Source organism: Danio aesculapii, chromosome 22, assembly GCF_903798145.1.
Source record: "Danio aesculapii chromosome 22, fDanAes4.1, whole genome shotgun sequence".
NCBI classification, from domain to species: domain Eukaryota; kingdom Metazoa; phylum Chordata; class Actinopteri; order Cypriniformes; family Danionidae; genus Danio; species Danio aesculapii.
This window is the reverse complement of record NC_079456.1, coordinates 1,525,550-1,549,263: the sequence shown is the minus strand read 5'-3', so window position 1 is coordinate 1,549,263 and position 23,714 is coordinate 1,525,550. Positions and strand designations below refer to the sequence as shown.

General features: G+C 38.9%; 1 protein-coding gene across 1 annotated transcript; it reads right to left on the bottom strand.

Annotated features, from left to right (window-relative positions):
- Positions 1-32: 32 nt before the first annotated feature.
- Positions 33-19,726, bottom strand: def6b (DEF6 guanine nucleotide exchange factor b). Its single transcript, XM_056448340.1, has 11 exons — positions 19,228-19,726; positions 17,220-17,360; positions 16,039-16,218; positions 15,419-15,652; positions 15,111-15,257; positions 13,335-13,443; positions 11,898-12,196; positions 11,620-11,786; positions 6,277-6,475; positions 5,348-5,438; positions 33-3,556 (listed from the first exon to the last, which is right to left on the bottom strand). The coding sequence occupies exons 1-11, from the start codon at positions 19,321-19,323 to the stop codon at positions 3,372-3,374; spliced, it is 1,848 nt and encodes a 615-aa protein (XP_056304315.1). The 5' UTR covers positions 19,324-19,726; the 3' UTR covers positions 33-3,371.
- Between the last annotated feature and the right edge of the window lie 3,988 nt (positions 19,727-23,714).

Below are 23,714 nucleotides of genomic sequence, written 5' to 3'. Positions count from 1 at the left end.
ACAGTCGAGACTTTCATATTGTTTTTCTACTCATTTATTATCCTTCATGACAGTGACTAAGGTAGCAGTATGTCTACACGAGCGCATCTTATATGCTGACACAGGAAACAGGAAGTCAAACCACAGCAGTTTCACCAAAAAGTTTATCATAGCAATCAACAAAACAAAACACGTTTAAAAGTCAGTCACGATCTCAGCTATGATTCAGAGACAAGTTCATTGAGTTTGTTTATGTCAGGTTTATTTATGTACACTAGGCCTTTATGAAAAACCCATACCACAGTGGCTGTGTTTCCATCTGTAACATACACCTATTTTTATGCTCATTTTGGAATATCGGCTAAAAAAAAAAATTATTCTCTTTTGTTCCTCATTGGCTGGAATTACTGCTTTATTTGCTAATATTTTATGTGATATAAAATTTGCACATAAATAGAATTTGCATATTTGGATGGAAACACTGCTAATGTCAGACTGAGCGAGTAGGGTCTGTCTGAGGAGTGCAAGACAGGGGTGTGAAGGGGCATAACTTGTAGTACGTAAGAGAGGTGTAACTTATGGAGCATAATTTATGAAATTATGGAGACCCATGTGTCAAAACTATGTTGTCAGCAAGATGGCACTGTACATCAGTTATTAATGTCTTCACCTTCCACAACCCTAAACCCAACCATCAGTTATTAACGTCTACACCTACCCCAACATCACAATTATTAATGTCTACATCTTCTCCAACCTTTAACCCAACCATCACATTAATGTCTACACCTACCCCAACCATAAACCCAATCATCAGTTATTAACATCTACTCCGTCCCGAACCCTAAACCCAACCATCATCCTTATTAACATTTAGACCAGGGATGTCAAACTCAATTCCTAGAGGGCCGCAGCCCTGCACAGTTTAGTTCCAACCCTAAATAAACACAGCTGATCAAACTAATTAAGTCTATCAGTCTTGTTTGAAACCTACAGGTAAGTGTGTTGAAGCAGGGCCTTAACTAAACTGTGCAGGACTGCGGCCATCCAGGAATTGAGTTTGACATCCCTGGTTTAGACCTTCCCCAACCCTAAACCCAACCATCACAGTTATTAACGTCTACACCTTCCCCAACCATCACAGTTATTAACGTCTACACCTTCCCCAACCATCACAGTTATTAACGTCTACACCTTCCCCAACCATCACAGTTATTAACGTCTACACCTTCCCCAATCCTAAACCCAACCATCACAGTTATTAACGTCTACACCTTCCCCAATCCTAAACCCAACCATCACAGTTATTAACGTCTACACCTTCCCCAATCCTAAACCCAGCCATCACAATTATTAACGTCTACACCTATCCCAATCCTAAACCCTACCATCACAGTTATTAACGTCTACACCTACCCCAATCCTAAACCCAACCATCACAGTTATTAACGTCTACACCTACCCCAATCCTAAACCCAACCATCACAGTTATTAATGTCTACACTTTCCCCAAACCTAAACCCAACCATCACAGTTATTAATGTCTTCACCTTCCTCAAACCTAAACCCAACCATCACAGTTATTAATGTCTTCACCTTCCTCAAACCTAAACCCAACCATCACAGTTATTAACGTCTACACCTTCCCCAACCATCACAGTTTTTAATGTCTTCACCTTCCTCAAACCTAAACCCAACCCAGGCTCATTCTGAAAACGTAGTTCCGGGGACGTTTCTGGAGACCGCGAAATACGTCCCAGGAGGTACGTATTTTTGCAGTTTTTGTTTTTCGCGAATCTGCGAGAGGCCGCTGTGTGCGCTTTCTCCCGCGCCGTCCTCGCGTAAACCCGCTAGAGGCCGCTGTCGAACGACCTTCCGCCTGTCTGCCTGGATGACAGAATGATTGACCGTGCGACCGGCCAATCGGCTGACCCACCCTCCTCCGTCCCTAAGCCCAACCAACGACGATTCACAAAAGCCGTCCAGAAAAAGAAAAGCCCTTGTCAAATTTTTACCACGTTTTCGGATTTTGACCACATTCTCACCCTGTGACGAACTTGTTCACTTTATTTTTTGGATTTTGTTTTTGTTTTCTTACCTGATTTCTGGAACCGCTCTTCCCCGGACTCGAACCCGGTCGTCGTCGTCGTGGTCAGCCCCTTTTTGCGCCTCAAGTCCGCCTAAGTACACGAAGAGCTAACCGGACAAACTGGTTGCAGCGGCGAAAGAAACGGCGTCACACCGCCCCGCAGCGTTCGTTTAAAAAAATGAAATGCAGCCGGACGTACCCCCGGCTACGTATTTTGCGGTCTCCAGAAACGTCCACGGGACTACGTTTTCAGAATGAGCCTGGGTTGCCTAAACCCAACCATCACAGTTATTAATGTCTACACCTACCCCAAACCTAAACCCAACCATCACAGTTATTAATGTCTACACCTACCCCAAACCTAAACCCAACCATCACAATTATTAATGTCTACACCTACCCCAAACCTAAACCCAACCATCACAGTTATTAATGTCTACACCTACCCCAAACCTAAACCCAACCATCACAGTTATTAATGTCTACACCTACCCCAAACCTAAACCCAACCATCACAATTATTAATGTCTACACCTACCCCAAACCTAAACCCAACCATCACAATTATTAATGTCTACACCTACCCCAAACCTAAACCCAACCATCACAGTTATTAACGTCTACACCTACCCCAATCCTAAACCCTACCATCACAATTATTAATGTCTACACCTACCCCAATCCTAAACCCTACCATCACAGTTATTAACGTCTACACCTACCCCAATCCTAAACCCTACCATCACAATTATTAATGTCTACACCTACCCCAAACCTAAACCCTTCCATCAGTCATTGACATACAGCTGCGAGTTGTGGAGGACTTCAAACTTGACGTGCTCGGCATTGTACTGTTATTTGCAACCACAGGGGGTGACACAGAGTATGCTAACTGCCATGACAAAACAAATGAAGAAGTCAGTGAGTTGCATGATGGAGTTACTAAAGGAAGGAATATGATAATATATCAAATGAATAGGTTTTGTATAAATTTGGAGAAACTCATGAAAACATTTGGTGACAATGTTCTCTGGTAAGTGTTTTCTCATTGTGACATCTCGCTCGGTTCAATGGGATCTCGATAACTGCAAGTTATGCCTGTCTAACTTACTACAAGTTATGCCCCTTCATGTTACGCCTCCATCCTGCAGTCCGCAGACATATACACTTGGACTGAGCCCCAAAAACACCAATCAGCAGTAAGAGGGCAGGTGTAGTGACCATAGCAGAGATATAAAAAGAGGCGGGGCTTTGTTTGGGTTTGTTTTGATGCCTTCAAAAATCAACATCATTTAAAATTCTCTCAAACTTCCGCCGGTTCTGTGTTGTCGGTGTTTCCGCAGTCCATAATCTCCGTGCTGCTGCTTTCGCCGCAGTCGAGGCTGTTTTGTTTGATGGTTTGTTTCTCTGGAGGTCTGGATTCGCTCTCACTGACGGACGGGATGCGAACCGGTGGAGCGAGAAGATTACCGGAGGACGCTCGCCTTTCTTTTAGGAAAGCATGACAGAAAAATCCAGTCAAGAGCAAAGCTGTAGTTAAAAAAATCCATGCTAAACAACAACAACAGAAACTAGCAGAAGTTTTAATGGTTTTGTAATCATTTAAACTCTTAAAAACCTAGACAGCTGCCATGAAAATAAGTATTATTTACTCATTTATGTTTTAATGCCATATCAGCAGCCTTGACTATTTTCATAGCAACACTTGCAGTAAATATTCAACATATGATTTACAATCATAGCTTTCTTAATCATTCATTGGAGTCATAAAAAGTCATGCGAGTTGTTTCAATTTGATCAATATAATATATTTCTAAATATTATCCAATGATAAGCTACAGGTCGTTAAGGGTTAATGGTTATAATGGAAATGATATTGGGTTTAATGGAAGCTAATGGTTCTTTCCATTTTTGGCATGTTGAAATCAATAAATCTATCAAAACGACATCAAGAACACATAACAAATGCTAATGCAAAACCTTGACAAACATTTGACATCCATATACAGTATTAATGGTCATTTTGACCACCAAAAATGTCAAACAGTTTTATTCATCCGACAGATTTAACTACAAATTTACATTGAATTTTGTATCTCTAGAATGTCAAAACAACACCCCATTGACATCTAACAAAAAACGTTTTTTATGTTTTTTACAGCCTGATCTTACGAGAAAACGTAAGTATTTTACGTTTTGTCAGTTTAGTGGCTAATTCAGTTGTACGAAATTGTACGATTTTAAAAAGGAGGCGTGGTACCTAACTCCACCCCTAAACCCAACTGCATTGGGGGATGAGTAAATCGTACTAAATTGTACGAATTAGATCGTATGAATTCGTACGAATTAGCGACTAAATCAAAAAGTTACGAATTGCCATAATATTGTGTTGGTTTTTTACGACAATTTTAGATGTCACTTTGATGGTTTTAACATGAAGGTAGTCAACTGACATTATTTTCATGTAATCTGGACATTAAGGTGCTTGCTGGGTATAAACCATAATAACTCACGATCACCAGCGATCTAATCCTTGCAGATGGCTGGAGAACTACACATCTGTCACTGAACTGGACTACAAATACTATCATGCACCATAAACACACCGGTTCCACATTCCCCCACTTATTACCTGGACTTTATATTCACCTCTAATACTTTGCGGAGTCTTGTTACCCTGTAGCATTACGAAGCGTTTCCGTGTCTTGTTCTTCCTTGCCATGTTTCCTGACCCTCACCTTGTGTTTTGTTTATGCCGTTAGCCACCGATCTCTTTGACTGTGACCCGGCTACTCTTCTGGTTTGCCCTTTATGTTACCGTTTGCTCCTGCTTGTGACCATTGCTTGCCTGACTACTCTTGTTAATAAAGACACTGCATTTGGATCCTCAACTCCATTGCCAGTATCGTCAGTCCGTTACAGAAGCCAAGTGTGTGTGTGTGAGAGATGAATATTAAGTCCAGGTAATCAGTCAATGAAGAGTTACCAGCTGTGTGTGTGTAATCAGGGGGAATCAGAAACTAGTGTGTGTGAGGTGCATGATGGTATTTGTAGTCCAGTTCAGAGACAGATGTGTAGTTCTCCAGTGATCTACAAGGATTAGATCGCTGGTGATTGTGACTATAATGTACTAGTTTTAATGGCTAAAATTGGACTTTTTGTAATAGTTTTAATGGTGTTCACAGTGGAAACTGTTAGAACTTTTTTAATTGAATTTAAAAAACTGTTACACTGTTTTAAAATGTTCATTTTTCAGCAGTGGTGTAAAATTGAACAAACCTCCAGGGCCGATGGGGTGCATCAGGCGGTTCATCTGAACGTTCCAGTGTTTAACGCTCGTACTGGCCTGCCGGAGTTTACGCTGAGCAGCCTGCGGATGGACAAACTCATCAAAATGCAGCTAAATCACAAAAGCATGTTGTCAGAACACTGATCCTCATTCAGCAAACACAATGAAGTCTTGTGCAAATCATTCATAAATTTGTTCTGGCATAAAAAAATCAATAATTAAAACTTAAAGTGCGCATGAAATCAAAACTAACCATACTGATTTTGTTAGCTCTCATTGCTAGTTTTGTGCTGAATGAATCATCTGCGTATGTCATTAAGAAAAATAATATAGTTCGCCCTTTTAATCTTTAATTAAAATCTGAAAATGCACCTCCTGTTTGTTTTCGGTTCAATTCTAAATTAGGTATTGGGCGGGGCTAACACACTTAACCACGCCCCTCCAGCTGTCAGTTTTGACAACAAACAAAAATGGTGAGGAGGAGGAGTCTGTTAGGTTGTAATAACTCTGCCCAAACCCTTTTCCCAATCTTTCTGAATGAAACGCCTACTTAATTACATCCAATCAGCTCACAGTAGAAAAAAACAAGCCACGCCCACTGCTTTACATTTACTACTCTGTTTCTCTAGGAACTGATTCACAATATGTAAAAAAATGGTTCCAGCTTTCAGTTATAATCTTATTTTCTTACCCCATTGGCAGATTATTTTGCAGATTAAAAGAAAATCTCACATAATTTTGACTCATTATTTAAAGTCTGAATAAACCAGAAGTTGCAAACATTTTTTTATTTGTCGTATTTCTGAAAACAAGTCAATATTTTTTTTTCTTTGGCTAAAAATGCTTCTTGATGATATGTGGACTTAAAAACTGTGCAGTGTAGATCTGCAGATGTGGAATGAATGAGTGTGAATCTCACGGCGATGTCCTGGTCCACTCTGCGCCGACTGGCTCGCACTTTCTCCAGCTGGCCCTGCGCGTCCTCCAGAGCCTGGCACTTTCTCTCCATCTCCAGCTTCAGCTCCTGCTTCTCTCTCTCCGTCTGAAGGATCTGCTCCTCCTGTTCCTCCTGCAGCGCCAGCAGAGACTTCACCTTCTCCTCCTCCTCCGCCAGCAGCCTGAACACAGCAGACCATAAACAATAACCACTGGAACTCTCTGCAAACTCCAGTAAACACCAACATAAACTCCAGAAATATCAGCTAATGGAGATAAACATCAAACCAAACAAATCTACTAACAAGAATAAACACCAGTAATATCACGGATAACAGTTAAATACCAGAAATATCAATGCTAACACAGCTAAACACCAGAAATACCTCTACAAAGATAGATAAAACATAAAATATCAATGCTAACACAGCTAAACACCAGAAATACCTCTACAAAGATAGATAAAACCTAAAAATATCAATGCTAACACAGCTGAACACCAAAAGTACCACAACTAAAAGAGATAAAAACCTAAAAAAATCAATGTTGACACAGCTGAACACCAGAAATATCACTGCTACCACTTAGACATATAAAATACCACAACTAACAGAAATAAAGACCTCAATATATCAATGCTAACAAAGCTAAACACCAAAAGTACCACAGCTAACAGAGATAAAAACCTAAAAATATAGATGTAACACAGCTGAACATTAGAAATGCCACTGCTAACAGTTAAACACAAGAAATCCCTACTAAAAAAATACCACAATTTAAGATTTAAACACCTAAAATATGAATGATAATACGGTTAAACACCAGAAATATCACAGCTAACAGTAAAACAGCAGAAATATCAATGCTAACACAGCTAAACACCAAAAATACCACAGCTAACAGGAATAAAAACCTAAATATATTAATGTTAACACAGATAAACACCAGAAACACCACTGCTAACAGATAAATACCAGAAATATCAATGCTAACTGCTAAACACCAAAAGTACCACAACTAACAAAGTTGAACACTAAACACCAGATAAGTCCTATCTTGGACAAAAACAAATGATTTGAATGTAAGAAAAGATCAACAGAATATTGCTGTGCTAACACAGCTAAACACCAAAAATACCACAACTAATATACAGACCTAAATATATCAATGTTAACACAACTAAACATCAAAAATACCACTGCTAACAGTTAAATACCAGAAATATCAATGCTAACACAGCTAAACACTAGAAGTACCACTGCTGTTAAACACAAAAAGTATCAATGCTAAGACAACTGAACACCAAAAATACCACAACTAACAGAGATAAAGACCTCAATATATCAATGTTAACAGCTGAACACCTGAAGTACCACTACTAACAGTTAAATACCAGAAGTATCAATGCTAACACAGTTAAACACCAAAAGTACCACAACTAACAGAGATAAAGACCTAAAAATATTGATGTAACACAGCTGAACACCAGAAATACCACTGCTAACAGTTAAACACCAGAAATATCAATGCTAACACAGTTAAACACCAAAAATACCACAACCAACAGAGATAAAACCCTAAATATATCAATGCTAACACAGCTAAACATCAAAAATACCACTGCTAACAGTTAAATGCCAGAAATATCAATGTTAACACAGCTAAAGACCAAAAATATCACAACTAACAGAGATAAAACCCTAAATGTATCAATGCTAACACAGCTAAACATCAAAAATACAACTGCTAACCGAGATAAAGACCTAAAAAACAACACAGTTGATTGTTAACACAGATAATCACCAATAATAACACTGCTAACAGAGATAAAAACCTAAGTATATTAATGTTAACACATCTAAACACCAGAAATACCACTGCTAACAGTTAAGTACCAAAAATATCAATGCTAACAAAGCTAAGCACCAAAAGTACCGCAACTAACAAAGATAAAGGCCTAAATACATTAATGTTAACACAACTAAACATCAAAAATACCACTGCTAACAGTTAAATACCAGAAATATCAATGCTAACACAGCTAAATGCCTAAAAATACCACAACTAGCCCTGCTGAAAAATTCAGCTTAAACCAGCCTAGGCTGGTTGGCTGGTTTTAGCTGGTTGACCAGTCTGGTTTTAGAGGGGTTCTGGGCATTTCCAGGCTGGTTTCCAGCCCTTTCCAGCCTGACCAGCTAAAACCAGCTTGACCAGCCAAAACAAGCTATGACCAGCTTAGTTGACCAGCTAAGACCAGGCTGGGAATGGCTGGAAACCCCTCTAAAACCAGGCTGGTCGACCAACTAAAACTAAAACCAGCTGGTTTAAGCTGTTTTTTCAGTAGGGCAAACTGACATTGACCTAAATATATCAATGTAAATACAGCTGAATTCCAAATATACCACAACATAACTTATTTAAACACCTAAAAATATGAATGCTAACATGCCTGAACACCAGAAAAGTCAAAACGAACAAAGTTAAACACCAGAAATATCAATCCCAACATGGCTAAACTCCAGAAATATCAAACTAATAACGCTAAGCTTCAGAAATACCAATTCTTACATGGATAAACACCATAAATATGAATTTTAGGACAGCTAAACACCAAAAATAAAAATCCTAACGTGGATAAACACCAGAGACATACATGTTAGGACAGCTAAACACCAAAATTTCAATCCTAACGTGGATAAACAACAGAAATGGTAATGCTAGGACAGCTAAACACCAACTTCAATCCTAACGTGGATAAACAACAGAAATGTTAATGCTAGGACAGCTAAATATCAAAAATATCATGGCTAACAGAACAAAACACCAGAAATATAATTGCTAATACTGATAAACAACAGAAATACCATGACTTACAGTGTTAAACAACAAAACACTGTGTCAGTGTTAACAAAGCTACTGTTGAAAATCCATATTACCTGTTAAATACCATAAATACCAGTGTTTAAGATGATAAACACTAGAAAAATTCACAAATAAGCAGCAGAAACATCGGTTTTTGGAAAAATAAAGACCAGAAACATGAATGCATTCTCTTCATAACTCTTCAAGTTAGCAAGTTGTGCAGCTTTTAAACTAAAACTAAGCTTTCATATCTGATTAACTAGTCCTGCTGTGTTAAATTACACAGGCGTTAAAAGCAACCGAACCACTAAACACACACGTGTGAAGCTCTAAAATGCAGCAGTGGAGCTTAAGCTGTGTGTTATGTGTCTTAATCAGGCACACACACACACACACACACACACACACTCACTCATAATCAGTGTGTCTGATAAACTGCTCTCAGTATTGTGGTGAATCTGCAGCCGCCGCACAAAACATTTGTGCAACATTTAAGGAGTCGCTCGAACCACAACATGATGACAGGAAGTGTCACGACAGCGTTTTTACATTGTGTGTGTGTGTGTGTATGTGTGTGAGAAAAAGAGAGAGAGTTTTAACATGGCATGAACTATTAGCCGTAGCACCAGATGAGACCATAATGCACCCAAACCTCCTCTCCTAACTTGACTATATGTGGTTTAAAACAAAGGGCAGTCTTTTTGAGCTATATATGTGTAATAAATAAGCGTATATATTTATGTGTGTGTGTGTGTGTGTATAGAGAGAGAGAGAGAGAGAGATTTATATAAATATTTCAATACATTGAGTGTGTGTTTGTGTGTGAGAGTGTGTTTCAATGTGTTTATGTTTTTTAGAGCGACGCTTCCTTTAAATGTCACTCACAACCGTTCTGTCTCTCTGTCTGTCTATATGTCTCTCTGGGTGTGTGTGTGTGTAAGTGAGTGAGTGAGCAGTGAGTGTAAGTGAGTGAGTGTCTTAGGGTGCACAGTATATATGTGGATTTGAGTGTTTGTGTGTGTGTGTGTGTGTGTGCGTGGTGTGTGTTTGAGTGGGAGTTTGTGTGTGTGATATTCTTGATATGTAGAGGTTGCACCGACTAATCGACTAGTCGACTTTAATGCTTCGCAGTGACGATTTTTTGATTGAAGTCTACTAGTCGCGCTGCGCGGATCACATGGTTTGACCTGAACTCCATAGCAGCTTTACACACAGCTCACTGAATGAAACTGCCCTCGGATTATTTACAGTCATTTTTCTAAATGTTATTTTTCTTATGTCAGTGTCAGTGTATTCATGCTAATACCCTAGCGCAGATGCTAGCCAATCACGTTTACAGAATCCTGGAAAAGTACTGTGATTGGCTGTTGCCCTCTGCAAAGTGTAGACCCTACTGAAAAATCCAGCTTAAACCAGCCTATGCTTGACCAGCCAAAACCAACTATGTCCAGCTTAAACCAGGCTGGTCAAGCTGGTTTTAGCTGGAATTTGCTGGTCATTTTCCAGCTTGACCAGCTACGACCAGGCTGAAAATGGCTGGAAACCAGCCTGGAAACAGCCAAAACCCCTCTAAAACCAGGCTGGTCGACCAGCTAAAACCAACCAACCAGCCTAGGCTGGTTTAAGCTGGATTTTTCAGCAGGAGACGCGGACATATCATGTAAATGAACCTTGAAGCATGCAGAAACTGTGAAGTGCGCAGCCGCGGAGCTGTGACAAATTTCACAGCGTGTGTAAACATTATCCCCGGTAAACGCGGTGAAGATGTGCAGCGAGGACACGTCTAATGACCAAGATGAGCCAGAAAATGCCCGACATGAGCAGGATTTTGAGCAGCTTTCTAGCGTGCACGATCATATCAGTAAACATGCATCTGAGCAAGTCTCTGACAGCGTGATATGGCTTAACGTAACATTATAGCCTGTGTCTTTCGTACGTTATGTTATGAATAACTTCACATGAATCTGTGTGCTGAGGACGTATGCTTTACTTCTGCACTAAAATATCTGTTATTGTTGTATTCTTTCTAGAACGTGCAGTGATCAATGTGTTGACTGCATTTATTTAGCAGTAAAATTAGCCCGGATGCTAATGTTGCATTATTCACAAAATGAAAGTGTTGACCGTGCATTTGTTTTGCACTAAATTCAGTAATTGGTAATGTTGCATTGATTTGCATTATGAGCTGTCAAAGAGCATGAGGATATATATTTCATGCAAATAAATCACAAAGTGTGGCGTGTTGCACAACATTTGCGTTTTATTGATGACGTCAACAGCGAATAGTCGACGTCGAATCGACTAAACATAAAAGTCGACTATCAAAAATCTGAAGTCGTTCAATCGCTAGTGATATGTATGTCTGTGTGTGTATGTGTGTTAATCATAACTGTGTGTGATGTGTTGGTGTGTGTCATGTTTATATATATTTATCTGTGTAAGTGTTTTGTGTGTGTGTGTCCACCTGGTCTGTGTGTATCTGTAGGTCTCCTCCTCCTGTCTGGCTCTGATCTGCAGCTGTAGTGCCTCCTGCAGCCGCTGATGAAGATCCTCCAGTTCTCTGATTCTCCTCTGCTGATGTTCAGCCTCCAGATCACGAACCGCAACCTCAGCGCGGAGATTCGCCCGCGCCTGACACACACACAAGCACGCACACATTTGAATACACACACAATGGAAAAATAAACACACACACATGCACCTCAGAACACATACACAAGAATGTGTGTGTGTGTTGTGCACCTCCTGGGCCTCCTGCAGTTGTCTCCTGAGTGTGTTCTGCATCTCCTCATGCTGGCTGCGCCTCCTCTGCTCCTCCTGCTGCAGGGACTCTTGGCTCTGTTTCTGCGCCTCCTTCAGCAGCTGCAGCTCCACCCGCTGCTCCTCGCGCTCCTCCTGCAGCTCCGTCAGCCTCCGCGTCTCCTCCACCCGCAGCACACGCCTGCGCTCTTGCTCCGCCCGCTGCTCCTGCCGGACACATTTCAGCTCCTCATGCAGGGACCAGCGGCCAGACGAGGACAGACGCAGAGCTGTGTGTATGGCTGAAAAACACACACAGAGAGACATACACACACACACACACACACACACACACAATTACAGCTGTATAAATGCATATATACAGGCAGATCTGATTTAGAGAAAACATGCTAGCAGTATCACTAACCGGTCACAACTAGTCTGTAATAATAAGATATAACTTGCCTCTAACCAGACATAACTAGTCTTTAACCAGACATAACTAGTCTTTAATCAGACAAAACTAGTCTTTAATCAGACAAACTAGTCTTTAATCAGACATAACTAGTCTCTAACCAGACATAACTAGTCTTTAATCAGACAAAACTAGTCTATAACCAGACATAACTAGTCTTCAACAGCACATAACCAGTCTCTAACCAGACATAACTAGTCTCTAACCAGACATAACTAGTCTTTAATCAGACAAAACTAGTCTATAACCAGACATAACTAGTCTTTAACAGCACATAACCAGTCTCTAACCAGACATAACTAGTGCCTAACCGGACATACCTAGTCTCTAACTGGACATAGTTAGTCTTTAACTGGACATAACTAGTCTCTAACTGGATATAACTAGTCCCTCAGAGACATCCCTAGCCTCTCGCAGACATAACTATTCTCTAACCTGACATAACAAGTGTTTAACCAGACATAACTAGTCTCTGATAGGCATATCCATTCTCTAATCATAGTATATTACTAGTCTCTATACGAACATAACTAGTCTCAAACCAAACATTACTAGTCCCAAACCGGGCATAACTAATCTCTAACCAAGCATACTATAACAGGTCATCACTAGTCTCACACAGACATCAGCTGTCTCTAAAAGGACATAACTGCTCTTTGACCAGACATAACTAGTCTCTAACCGGACAACTAGTCTCTTACCGCACATAACCAGTCTCTAATAGGCATAACTAGTCTCTAACCAGACATAACTAGTTTCTCACAGGGCATAATTAGTCTCAAACTGGACATAACTAGTCTCTAACAGGCCATAACTAGTCTCTCACAAGGCATAACTAGTCTTTAACTAGACATTCCCGGAACGTAACTAGTTTTTAACTAGTCTCTAACAGGACATCACTAGTCTTCATCTAGTGTCTCCCACAGGAGATGTTTCTCTGCTGTGTTTATGTGCTGATCTCAGACCTGTGATCCACTCTTGTCTCTGTCTGGAGTCTGGTGCGCTGATCTCGAAGGTCTTGTTGAGGGTCTTCACACAGAACATGCACCTCTTTCCATCACGATCTGGCAGCACCTGTCAATCACAGTCAGACCTGTCAATCACAGCCAGAACTGTCAATCACAGTCAAACCTGTCAATCAGACCTGTCAGTTACAGCCAACCCAGTCACAATCACAGTCAAACAAGTGTCAATAATCAATCACAGTCAGACAAGTGTCCATCGTCAATCACAGCCAGACAAGTGTCAATCATCAATCACAGTCAGATGAGTTTCAATCAGAGTCAAACAAGTGTCAATCGCCAGTTATAGTCAGACAAGTGTCAATCATCCATCAGACAAGTGTCAATCAGAGTCAGACAAGTGTCAATCACCAATTATAGTCAGACGAGTGTCAATCATTAACCAGACAGGTGTCAATCACAGTCAAACAAATCAGTCAGATGAGTGTCAATCACAGTTAGACATGTGTCAATCATCAATCACAGTCAGACAAGTCTCAATCCCAGTCAGATGAGTGTCAATCACGGTCAGACAATTGTCAATCACAGTCAGACATGGGTCAATCACAGTCCTACAAGTGTCAATCATTGTCAGACAAGGTTCAATCAGTCAGACAAGTGTCAATCGCAGTCAGACAATGTCAATCACAGTCGGACCAGCATAAATCACAGTCAGAGAAGTGTCAGAGACAGATGACTGTCAATCACAGTCAAACAAGTGTCAATAATCAATCACAGTCAGACAAGTGTCCATCGTCAATCACAATCAGACAAGAGTCAATCATCAATCACAGTCAGATGAGTGTCAATCAGAGTCAAACAAGTGTCAATCGCCAGTTACAGTCAGACAAGTGTCAATCACAAATCCCAGTCAGATGAGTGTCAATCACAGCCAGACAAGTGTTGATCGTCAATCACAGTCCTACAAATGTCAATCACAGTCGGACCAGCATAAATCACAGTCAGAGAAGTGTTGGAGACAGATGACTGTCAATCACAGTCAAACAAGTGTCAATGACAGTCAGAGAAGTGTCAGTCATAGTTAAATGAGTCAATTACAGTCAGACAACTGTCAATAACAGTCGGACGAGCATCAATCACAGTCAGTGAAGTGTCAATCAGAGTCAGACGAGTGTCAATCATCAATCACTGTCAGACGAGTGTCAATCACAGTCAGACGAGTGTCAATCACAGTCAGACGAGTGTCAATCATCAATTCAATTCAATTCAATTCACCTTTATTTGTATAGCGCTTATACAATGTAGATTGTGTCAAAGCAGCTTCACATAAAAGGTAACCCTAACCCTAATCACAGTCAGACGAGTGTCAATCACAGTCAGACGAGTGTCAATCACAGTCAGACGAGTGTCAATCATCAATCACAGTCAGACGAGTGTCAATCACAGTCAGACGAGTGTCAATCACAGTCAGACGAGTGTCAATCATCAATCACAGTCAGACGAGTGTCAATCGAGGTCAGACGAGTGTCAATCACAGTCAGACGAGTGTCAATCATCAATCACAGTCAGACGAGTGTCAATCGAGGTCAGACGAGTGTCAATCACAGTCAGACGAGTGTCAATCACAGTCAGACGAGTGTCAATCACAGTCAGACGAGTGTCAATCACAGTCAGACAAATTTCAATACCAGTCAATCATCAATTACAGTCGGATAAGTGTCAATCCCAGTCAGACCTGTCAATCATGTGCACAGAGTATCAGTGAGCGGTGGGTCGCACCTCCACACAGCAGTTGTGGTCCATCTCTATCACACCCCTGCAGTCTCGCGCGTCCTCACTCACATAGTAGGAGAAAGAGCCGGGCTTCAGACAGAACCAGCGCTCCGTCCAGTTCCTGCGCAGGTGACCCTTCTTCCACAGGTAACCCTGCACACACACATACACACACAGGTCACATAGACACACACAGACATGCTCACACAGACACACACACATATAAACGCACAGTCACACAAGTCACAAAAAGACACACACAAACACACACACACACACACACACACACACACATATATAAACACACAGCGCACCTCCTTCAGCACATTTCCCACCACCTCTCTGTACACCTTCTCCACAGCGAGACTGAAGCTGTCGGCGTCGACTCCTCGACTGACGGCGCTGCGGTTCACCAGATGCAGGAAACTCCACACACTCACACACTCCTGCGATGGAGATACACACTCCTGCGACACACACTCCTCCAGCTCCACACAGCTCAGCTCCACTGGCAGCACAGCGCTGAGCTTACGCAGCAGGTACTCCACCTCACACACACACACACACACACACCGTAACATCAGTGTAAAATACATGTAAAGTTAATTCAAAGTGCTTTAAGGAATAAAAGAGACACATATAAAAGTTAAAAACAACAAAGAATAAAGGTTATTCATACATTAAAATGTGTTAAACAGGTTATAAATAGAATAAAAAAACAGAAGAAAGAAATAATAGTGCGATTTGTCATTTGCACAGTGCTCATTCAGTAAAGGCACAGCTAAACAGGTGTGTGTTCAGTCTTGATGTAAATGTGCCTAATGTTGGAGCACATCTGATCATAATAAAGACAGAATCTTTTGTGTGAACGAGCCCTTTTAGTGGATGTCCACCCAGATCTAGCACCTGAGCATCTCTCCGGATAGTTCCTCACCTCCTCTGGCACCAGTGTGAGCGGGTATCGGTCGTCCGCCAGGAAGTTGAACAGACACCAGAGCCTCAGAGCGTCCTGATTGGTCAGAAGCTGATCCGCGGCTGGGTGGTAGTTCTTCTTGGAGCACAGCGTCCAGCAGAGCTCATCCACCTCCTCTTTAACAAACGTGCCCTCCGTCACCTTCACACACACACACACACACACGCACACACACACACACACACACACACACACACGTCATTTCTCCAGCTGGATCCGGTCTCAGTTTTAATGACGTTATGAAATTGACTATTTTTTATTTCTATTTAGTAGTGCTTGTTATACACGATGTCTCTGTGCACTTATAGCAGGACTATTAGAGCATTTATAGCAGGGCTATTAGTTATTTAGGGTGGGACTATTAGTGCACTGTGGGTGAGGCTATCAGTTATTTAGGGTGGGGCTTTCAGTTATTTAGGGTGAGGCTTTTAGTGCACTTAGGGTGGGGCTATCAGTTATTTAGGGTGGGGCTATCAGTTATTTAGGGTGGGGTTTTCAGTTATTAGGGTGGGGCTATTAGTGCATTTAGGGTCGGGCTATCAGTTATGTAGGGTGGGGCTATCAGTTATTTAAGGTGGGGATATTAGTGCATTTAGGGTGGGGCTATTAATGCATTTAGGGCAGGGCTATCAGTTCTCTAGGGCGGGGCTATTAGTGCAGTTAAAGCTGGGCTATCTATTCTTTAGGGCAGGGCTATTAGTGCATTTAGGGCGGGGCTATCAGTTATTTAGGGTGGGGATAATGGTGCATTTAGGGTGGGACTATCAGTTCTTAAGGCAGGGCTATCAGTTTTAAGGGCAGGGCTATTAGTACATTTAGGGCGGGACAACGAATTCTTTAGAGCAGAGCTATCAGTTAAAATTGTGTTTCGTCTTCTCAGCAGCAAGTCATTTATTATAGAAGAAAAAGGCCCTCAGTGCCTTCTCCTTTCACAGTAAACTAGATTTTTCTTTTTGATAATGTGACACTTTGGTTTTCTGTCACTCATTGCATGGAAACGCTGCTTTTTTGGGAAATGTGTTATGCAATATTCCAGTTGTGTACACAAGTCTAATTCGCACCTCTGAAAACACAGCTAATGTTGACTCTTCAGTGATCATCTCAAAGTATCATGAATGTCAATTTATGTGTGTGTTGCGCACCTTGTCCAGAATGAACTGGTTCAGGTAGGGCATGTACCCCTGGCTGGACACTGGGCCATCGTCATCATCGCTGAAGTGTCTCTCGAGGGCTGCGGGGTCATGAGGGATCCGCAACACACTGTGAAGGTTATGAGACAAAACCTGCACACACACACACTACTGGTTTTGCTATGCTTGTGGGGAGATTTGGTCTCACACACACCAAAGGACACACACACACACAAAGACACACACAAATATAAAGACGTACACACACACAGAGAGACTGACTGCAGCTTTTGTTTTGGTGTCGATCCGTTTAAAGCCTCAGAGTGTGAGACAGATTAACTAAAACAACAGTTACACAAACTCACATATGCAAATGAGGACATGCAGAGTCTTACACAGTTCACCTACAGTACTGGCTAATTTGTTTACATATTACTATAGCTGTTGTGCTACTATAGCAACTGTAGAATCACCAAAAGAGATAAGTTAATATTGGTGTTGTGTTTCCATAGCAACTGTAGGATCACCACAACAGATCACTTACTATAGGTGTTGTGTTACTATAGCAACTGTAGAATCACCACAACAGATCATTTACTATAGGTGTTGTGTTACCATAGCAACTGTAGAATCACCACAACAGATCATTTACTATAGGTGTTGTGTTGCCATAGCAACTGTAGAATCACCAAATCAGATCAGTTACTATAGTTTTTGAGTTCCCATAGCAACTGTATGATTACTACAACAAATTAGTTACTATCGGTGTTGTGTTTCCATAGCAACTGTAGAATCACCACAACAGATCATTTACTATAGGTGTTGTGTTACCATGGCAACTATAGAATCACCAAATCAGTTAGTTACTATAGTTGTTGTGTTTCCATAGCAACTGTATGATCACCACAACAGATCAGTTACTATCGGTGTTGTGTTTGCATAGCAACTGTAGAATCACCAAAACAGATCAGTTACTATTGGTGTTGTGTTTCCATAGCAACTGTAGGATCACCACAACAGATCACTTACTACAGGTGTTGTGTTACTATAGCAACTGTAGAATCACCACAACAGAGAATTTACTATAGGTGTTGTGTTACCATAGCAACTGTAGAATCACCACAACAGATCATTTATTATAGGTGTTGTGTTACCATAGCAACTATAAAATCATCACAACAGATCAGTTACTATAGGTGCTGTGTTACCATAGCAACTGTAGAATCACCACAACAGATCATTTATTATAGGTGTTGTGTTACCATAGCAACTATAAAATCATCACAACAGATCAGTTACTATAGGTGCTGTGTTACTATAGCAACTGTAGAATCACCACAGCAAATCAGTTACTATAGGTGTTGTGTTACCATAGCAACTGTAGAATCACCAGAGCAGATCAGTTACTATAGGTGTTGTGTTACCATAGCAACTGTAGAATCACCACAGCAGATCAGTTACTATAGGTGTTGTGTTACCATGGCAACTGTAGAATAATTAAAGGAATTTTCTATAGTATGGTTCAAAAATATTATAGTATTTATTTACAATACATCAGTAACTATTCCAGTTCAAGATAGATAAAACATATTACATAATATTAACTTCATTTATCAACGATACAAAATAAATAAACAACTAAATAAAAATGATAAACATTTGTTCAATATTTAATTAAATTAATTAATAAAAGTATGGTCTAGAAGTTACATTCTAATAAAATGTGTTTAATGGTGAAATAAAGCTTCAAAAATATCATTAAAACCCTGATTTTCCCCCACCAACAAACACACTCATATTTGCACACATATTTACACACATACACTCATATTCACACACATACACTCATATCCACACACATTCTCACACACACACTCATAATCACACACATAAATACACACATTCTCACACACAATCACAGACCCACACTCACATTAACATCTTCTCTCTCTTACACACACACGCACATATTTACACACAATCACAGACACACACATACTCACACACCACACACCCTCACCTTGAGTTGTGATTTGGACACTTTTCCGCTGTCTTCGGTGTCCAGAGAAGTGAAGGCATACCAGATGCTCTTCAGCAGCGCACCTCTGAGCGCCATCACACACTCACACACACACTCTCACCTCAACACTTTCTGTCTTCTGTGTAAGTTTCTCTGAGCCTCCAAACACATCCTGAGGGGTGGTCTGAGGAGATCTGGCGCCCCCTTCCTGTCCGCATACTGTGGGTTCTGTGAATATCTGGCGCCCCCTGCCGGTCCACCGCAGAACCCCATCCTCAACACTGCACACACTACAAGTGAGTAACTAGCCATATTGATGTCTCTAGCTCTCTAGCTCTCATTGCTAGTTTTGTGCTGAACAATTCATCTGTGCATGTCATTAAGAACTAACAGTTTGCTCTTGTAATCTAAAATTGAAATCTGAAAATGCACTTCCTATTTGTTCTCAGTTAAATTCTCAGATTAGGTCTGTCGGAGGTATTGGGCGGGGCTAACATAACTAACCACGCCCCTCAAGCTGTCATAGCTATGACATCAAACAGAAATAGTGAGGAGGAGTCTGTTAGGTTGTAATAACTCTCCTCAAACCCTTTTCCCCATCCTTCTGAATGAAACACCTACTTTACTACATCCAATCAGCTCGCAGTAGACAAAACAAGCCACGCCCACTGGTTTACCCTTAATCATTTAGCAGAAGCGACTTACAATTGAGGAGGCATTCAGTGATTCAACAAGATTAGGCAATACACACGAGAAGTGCTAGTTTTATACTTGTTTGAGCTCAGATAGTTTAGTGCTAGAGTAAGAGGGATTTTAGCTGTGGTTTGAAGGATACCAGTGCATCCGCAGTGTGTGTGGGAATGGGAAGATCATTCCACCAGTGAGGAACAGTGAATGAAAAGGTTCTGGAAAGTGACTTACAGCCTCTCTGCGATGGAACCACAAAGCAGTGCTCACTCCCCGACCGGAGGCAGATCATTTCTCATTTAGGCCCAATCCCAATTCGGTTTTTGTACCCCTTCCCCTTCTTCTTGACCCTTGAAACAGTGTGAAGGGGAATTACCCCTAAGAATTGGGACAGCACTACAGCACCTGCACACATCATCATATGTCATCATGCTCTCTTGCTTCATATGAGATCAGACGACGGCGACTGCTGTAGTTATTCCAGTTGTGTTATTATTTGGTATTTATCTTCTGGAAATCATTGAAGGCGTATATCATGTTATCATAACAATATAATGTTCGTATAAGATCGTAACTGTACTGTGTATTTACACCGTGGCCATATTCATCAATGTAAACAAATGAAAACAACATTAACATGCGATTTTTCTGTGATATACATTGCGATATTTCATTTTTCCATGATTTACATTGCGATATTTGATATTTCTGCTATATACATTGCGATATTAGATTTTTCTGCTATATACATTGCGATATTGGATTTTTCTGCTATATACATTGCGATATTTGATATTTCTGCTATATACATTGCGATATTAGATTTTTCTGCTATATACATTGCGATATTGGATTTTTCTGTGATATACGTTGCGATATTAGATTTTTATGAGATATACATTGCGATATTAGATTTTTCTGCTATATACATTGCGATATTTGATTTTTATGAGATATACATTGCGATATTAGATTTTTCTGCTATATACATTGCGATATTGGATTTTTCTGCTATATACATTGCGATATTTGATTTTTCTGCTATATACATTGCGATATTGGATTTTTCTGCTATATACATTGCGATATTTGATTTTTCAGCTATATACATTGCGATATTAGATTTTTGTGCTATATACATTGCGATATTTGATTTTTCAGCTATTTACATTGCGATATTAGATTTTTCAGCTATATACATTGCGATATTAGATTTTTGTGCTATATACATTGCGATATTAGATTTTTCTGCTATATACATTGCGATATTTGATTTTTCTGTGATATACATTGCGATATTTGATTTTTCTGTGATATACATTGCGATATTAGATTTTTGTGCTATATACATTGCGATATTTGATTTTTCTGCTATATACATTGCGATATTAGATTTTTATGAGATATACATTGCGATATTGGATTTTTATGAGATATACATTGCGATATTAGATTTTTCTGCTATATACATTGCGATATTTGATTTTTCAGCTATATACATTGCGATATTAGATTTTTGTGCTATATACATTGCGATATTAGATTTTTCAGCTATTTACATTGCGATATTAGATTTTTCAGCTATATACATTGCGATATTAGATTTTTGTGCTATATACATTGCGATATTAGATTTTTCTGCTATATACATTGCGATATTTGATTTTTATGAGATATACATTGCGCTATTTGATTTTTGTGCTATATACATTGCGATATTTGATTTTTCAGCTATATACATTGCGATATTAGATTTTTCAGCTATATACATTGCGATATTAGATTTTTATGAGATATACATTGCGATATTAGATTTTTCTGCTATATACATTGCGATATTTGATTTTTGTGCTATATACATAGCGATATTAGATTTTTATGAGATATACATTGCGATATTTGATTTTTCAGCTATATACTTTGCGATATTAGATTTTTCAGCTATATACATTGCGATATTTGATTTTTGTGCTATATACATTGCGATATTAGATTTTTATGAGATATACATTGCGATATTTGATTTTTCAGCTATATACTTTGCGATATTTGATTTTTCAGCTATATACATTGCGATATTAGATTTTTCAGCTATAAACATTGCAATCTTTGATTTTTTTCTGTGATATACATTGCGATATTTCATTTTTCCATGATTTACATTGCGATATTTGATTTTTCTGCTATATACATTGCGATATTAGATTTTTATGAGATATACATTGCGATATTGGATTTTTCTGTGATATACATTGCGATATTCGATTTTTCTGCTATATACATTGCGATATTCGATTTTTCTGCTATATACATTGCGATATTAGATTTTTCTGTGATATACATTGCGATATTAGATTTTTATGAGATATACATTGCGATATTCGATTTTTCTGCGATATTTGATTTTTTTGTGAATTACATTGCGATATTAGATTTTTATGAGACATTGCGATATTTGATTTTTGTGCTATATACATTGCAATATTTGATTTTTGTGCTATATACATTGCGATATTTGATTTTTCAGCTATATACATTGCGATATTGGATTTTTATGAGATATACATTGCGATATTAGATTTTTCTGCTATATACATTGCGATATTAGATTTTTGTGCTATATACATTGCGATATTTGATTTTTCAGCTATATACATTGCGATATTAGATTTTTCAGCTATATACATTGCGATATTAGATTTTTATGAGATATACATTTTGATATTAGATTTTTCAGCTATATACATTGCGATATTAGATTTTTGTGCTATATACATTGCGATATTAGATTTTTCTGCTATATACATTGCGATATTTGATTTTTATGAGATATACATTGCGCTATTTGATTTTTGTGCTATATACATTGCGATATTTGATTTTTCAGCTATATACATTGCGATATTAGATTTTTCAGCTATATACATTGCAATATTAGATTTTTATGAGATATACATTGCGATATTAGATTTTTCTGCTATATACATTGCGATATTTGATTTTTGTGCTATATACATTGCGATATTAGATTTTTATGAGATATACATTGCGATATTTGATTTTTCAGCTATATACATTGCGATATTAGATTTTTCAGCTATATACATTGCGATATTTGATTTTTGTGCTATATACATTGCGATATTAGATTTTTATGAGATATACATTGCGATATTTGATTTTTCAGCTATATACATTGCGATATTAGATTTTTCAGCTATATACATTGCGATATTTGATTTTTGTGCTATATACATTGCGATATTAGATTTTCAGCTATATACATTGCGATATTTGATTTTTGTGCTATATACATTGCGATATTTGATTTTTATGAGATATACATTGCGATATTTGATTTTTCTACTATATACATTGCGATATTTGATTTTTGTGCTATATACATTGCGATATTAGATTTTTATGAGATATACATTGCGATATTAGATTTTTATGAGATATACATTGCGATATTTGATTTTTCTACTATATACATTGCGATATTTGATTTTTGTGCTATATACATTGCGATATTAGATTTTTATGAGCTATACATTGCGAATATTGATTTTTATGAGATATACATTGCGATATTTGATTTTTCTACTATATACATTGCGATATTTGATTTTTGTGCTATATACATTGCGATATTAGATTTTTATGAGATATACATTGCAATATTTGATTTTTATGAGATATACATTGCGATATTTGATTTTTATGAGATATACATTGCGATATTTGATTTTTCTACTATATACATTGCGATATTTGATTTTTGTGCTATATACATTGCG

Excerpts from the sequence above, each read along its gene's own strand:
- def6b (XM_056448340.1), bottom strand. The coding sequence starts at position 19,323 with ATGGCGCTCAGAGGTGCGCTGCTGAAGAGCATCTGGTATGCCTTCACT. Across the intron at positions 16,219-17,219 it reads ACCAGTTCATTCTGGACAAG|GTGACGGAGGGCACGTTTGT; the intron begins GTGCGCAACACA and ends GTGTGTGTGAAG. Across the intron at positions 3,557-5,347 it reads GCACCCCATCGGCCCTGGAG|AAAGGCGAGCGTCCTCCGGT; the intron begins GTTTGTTCAATT and ends CTTTCCTAAAAG.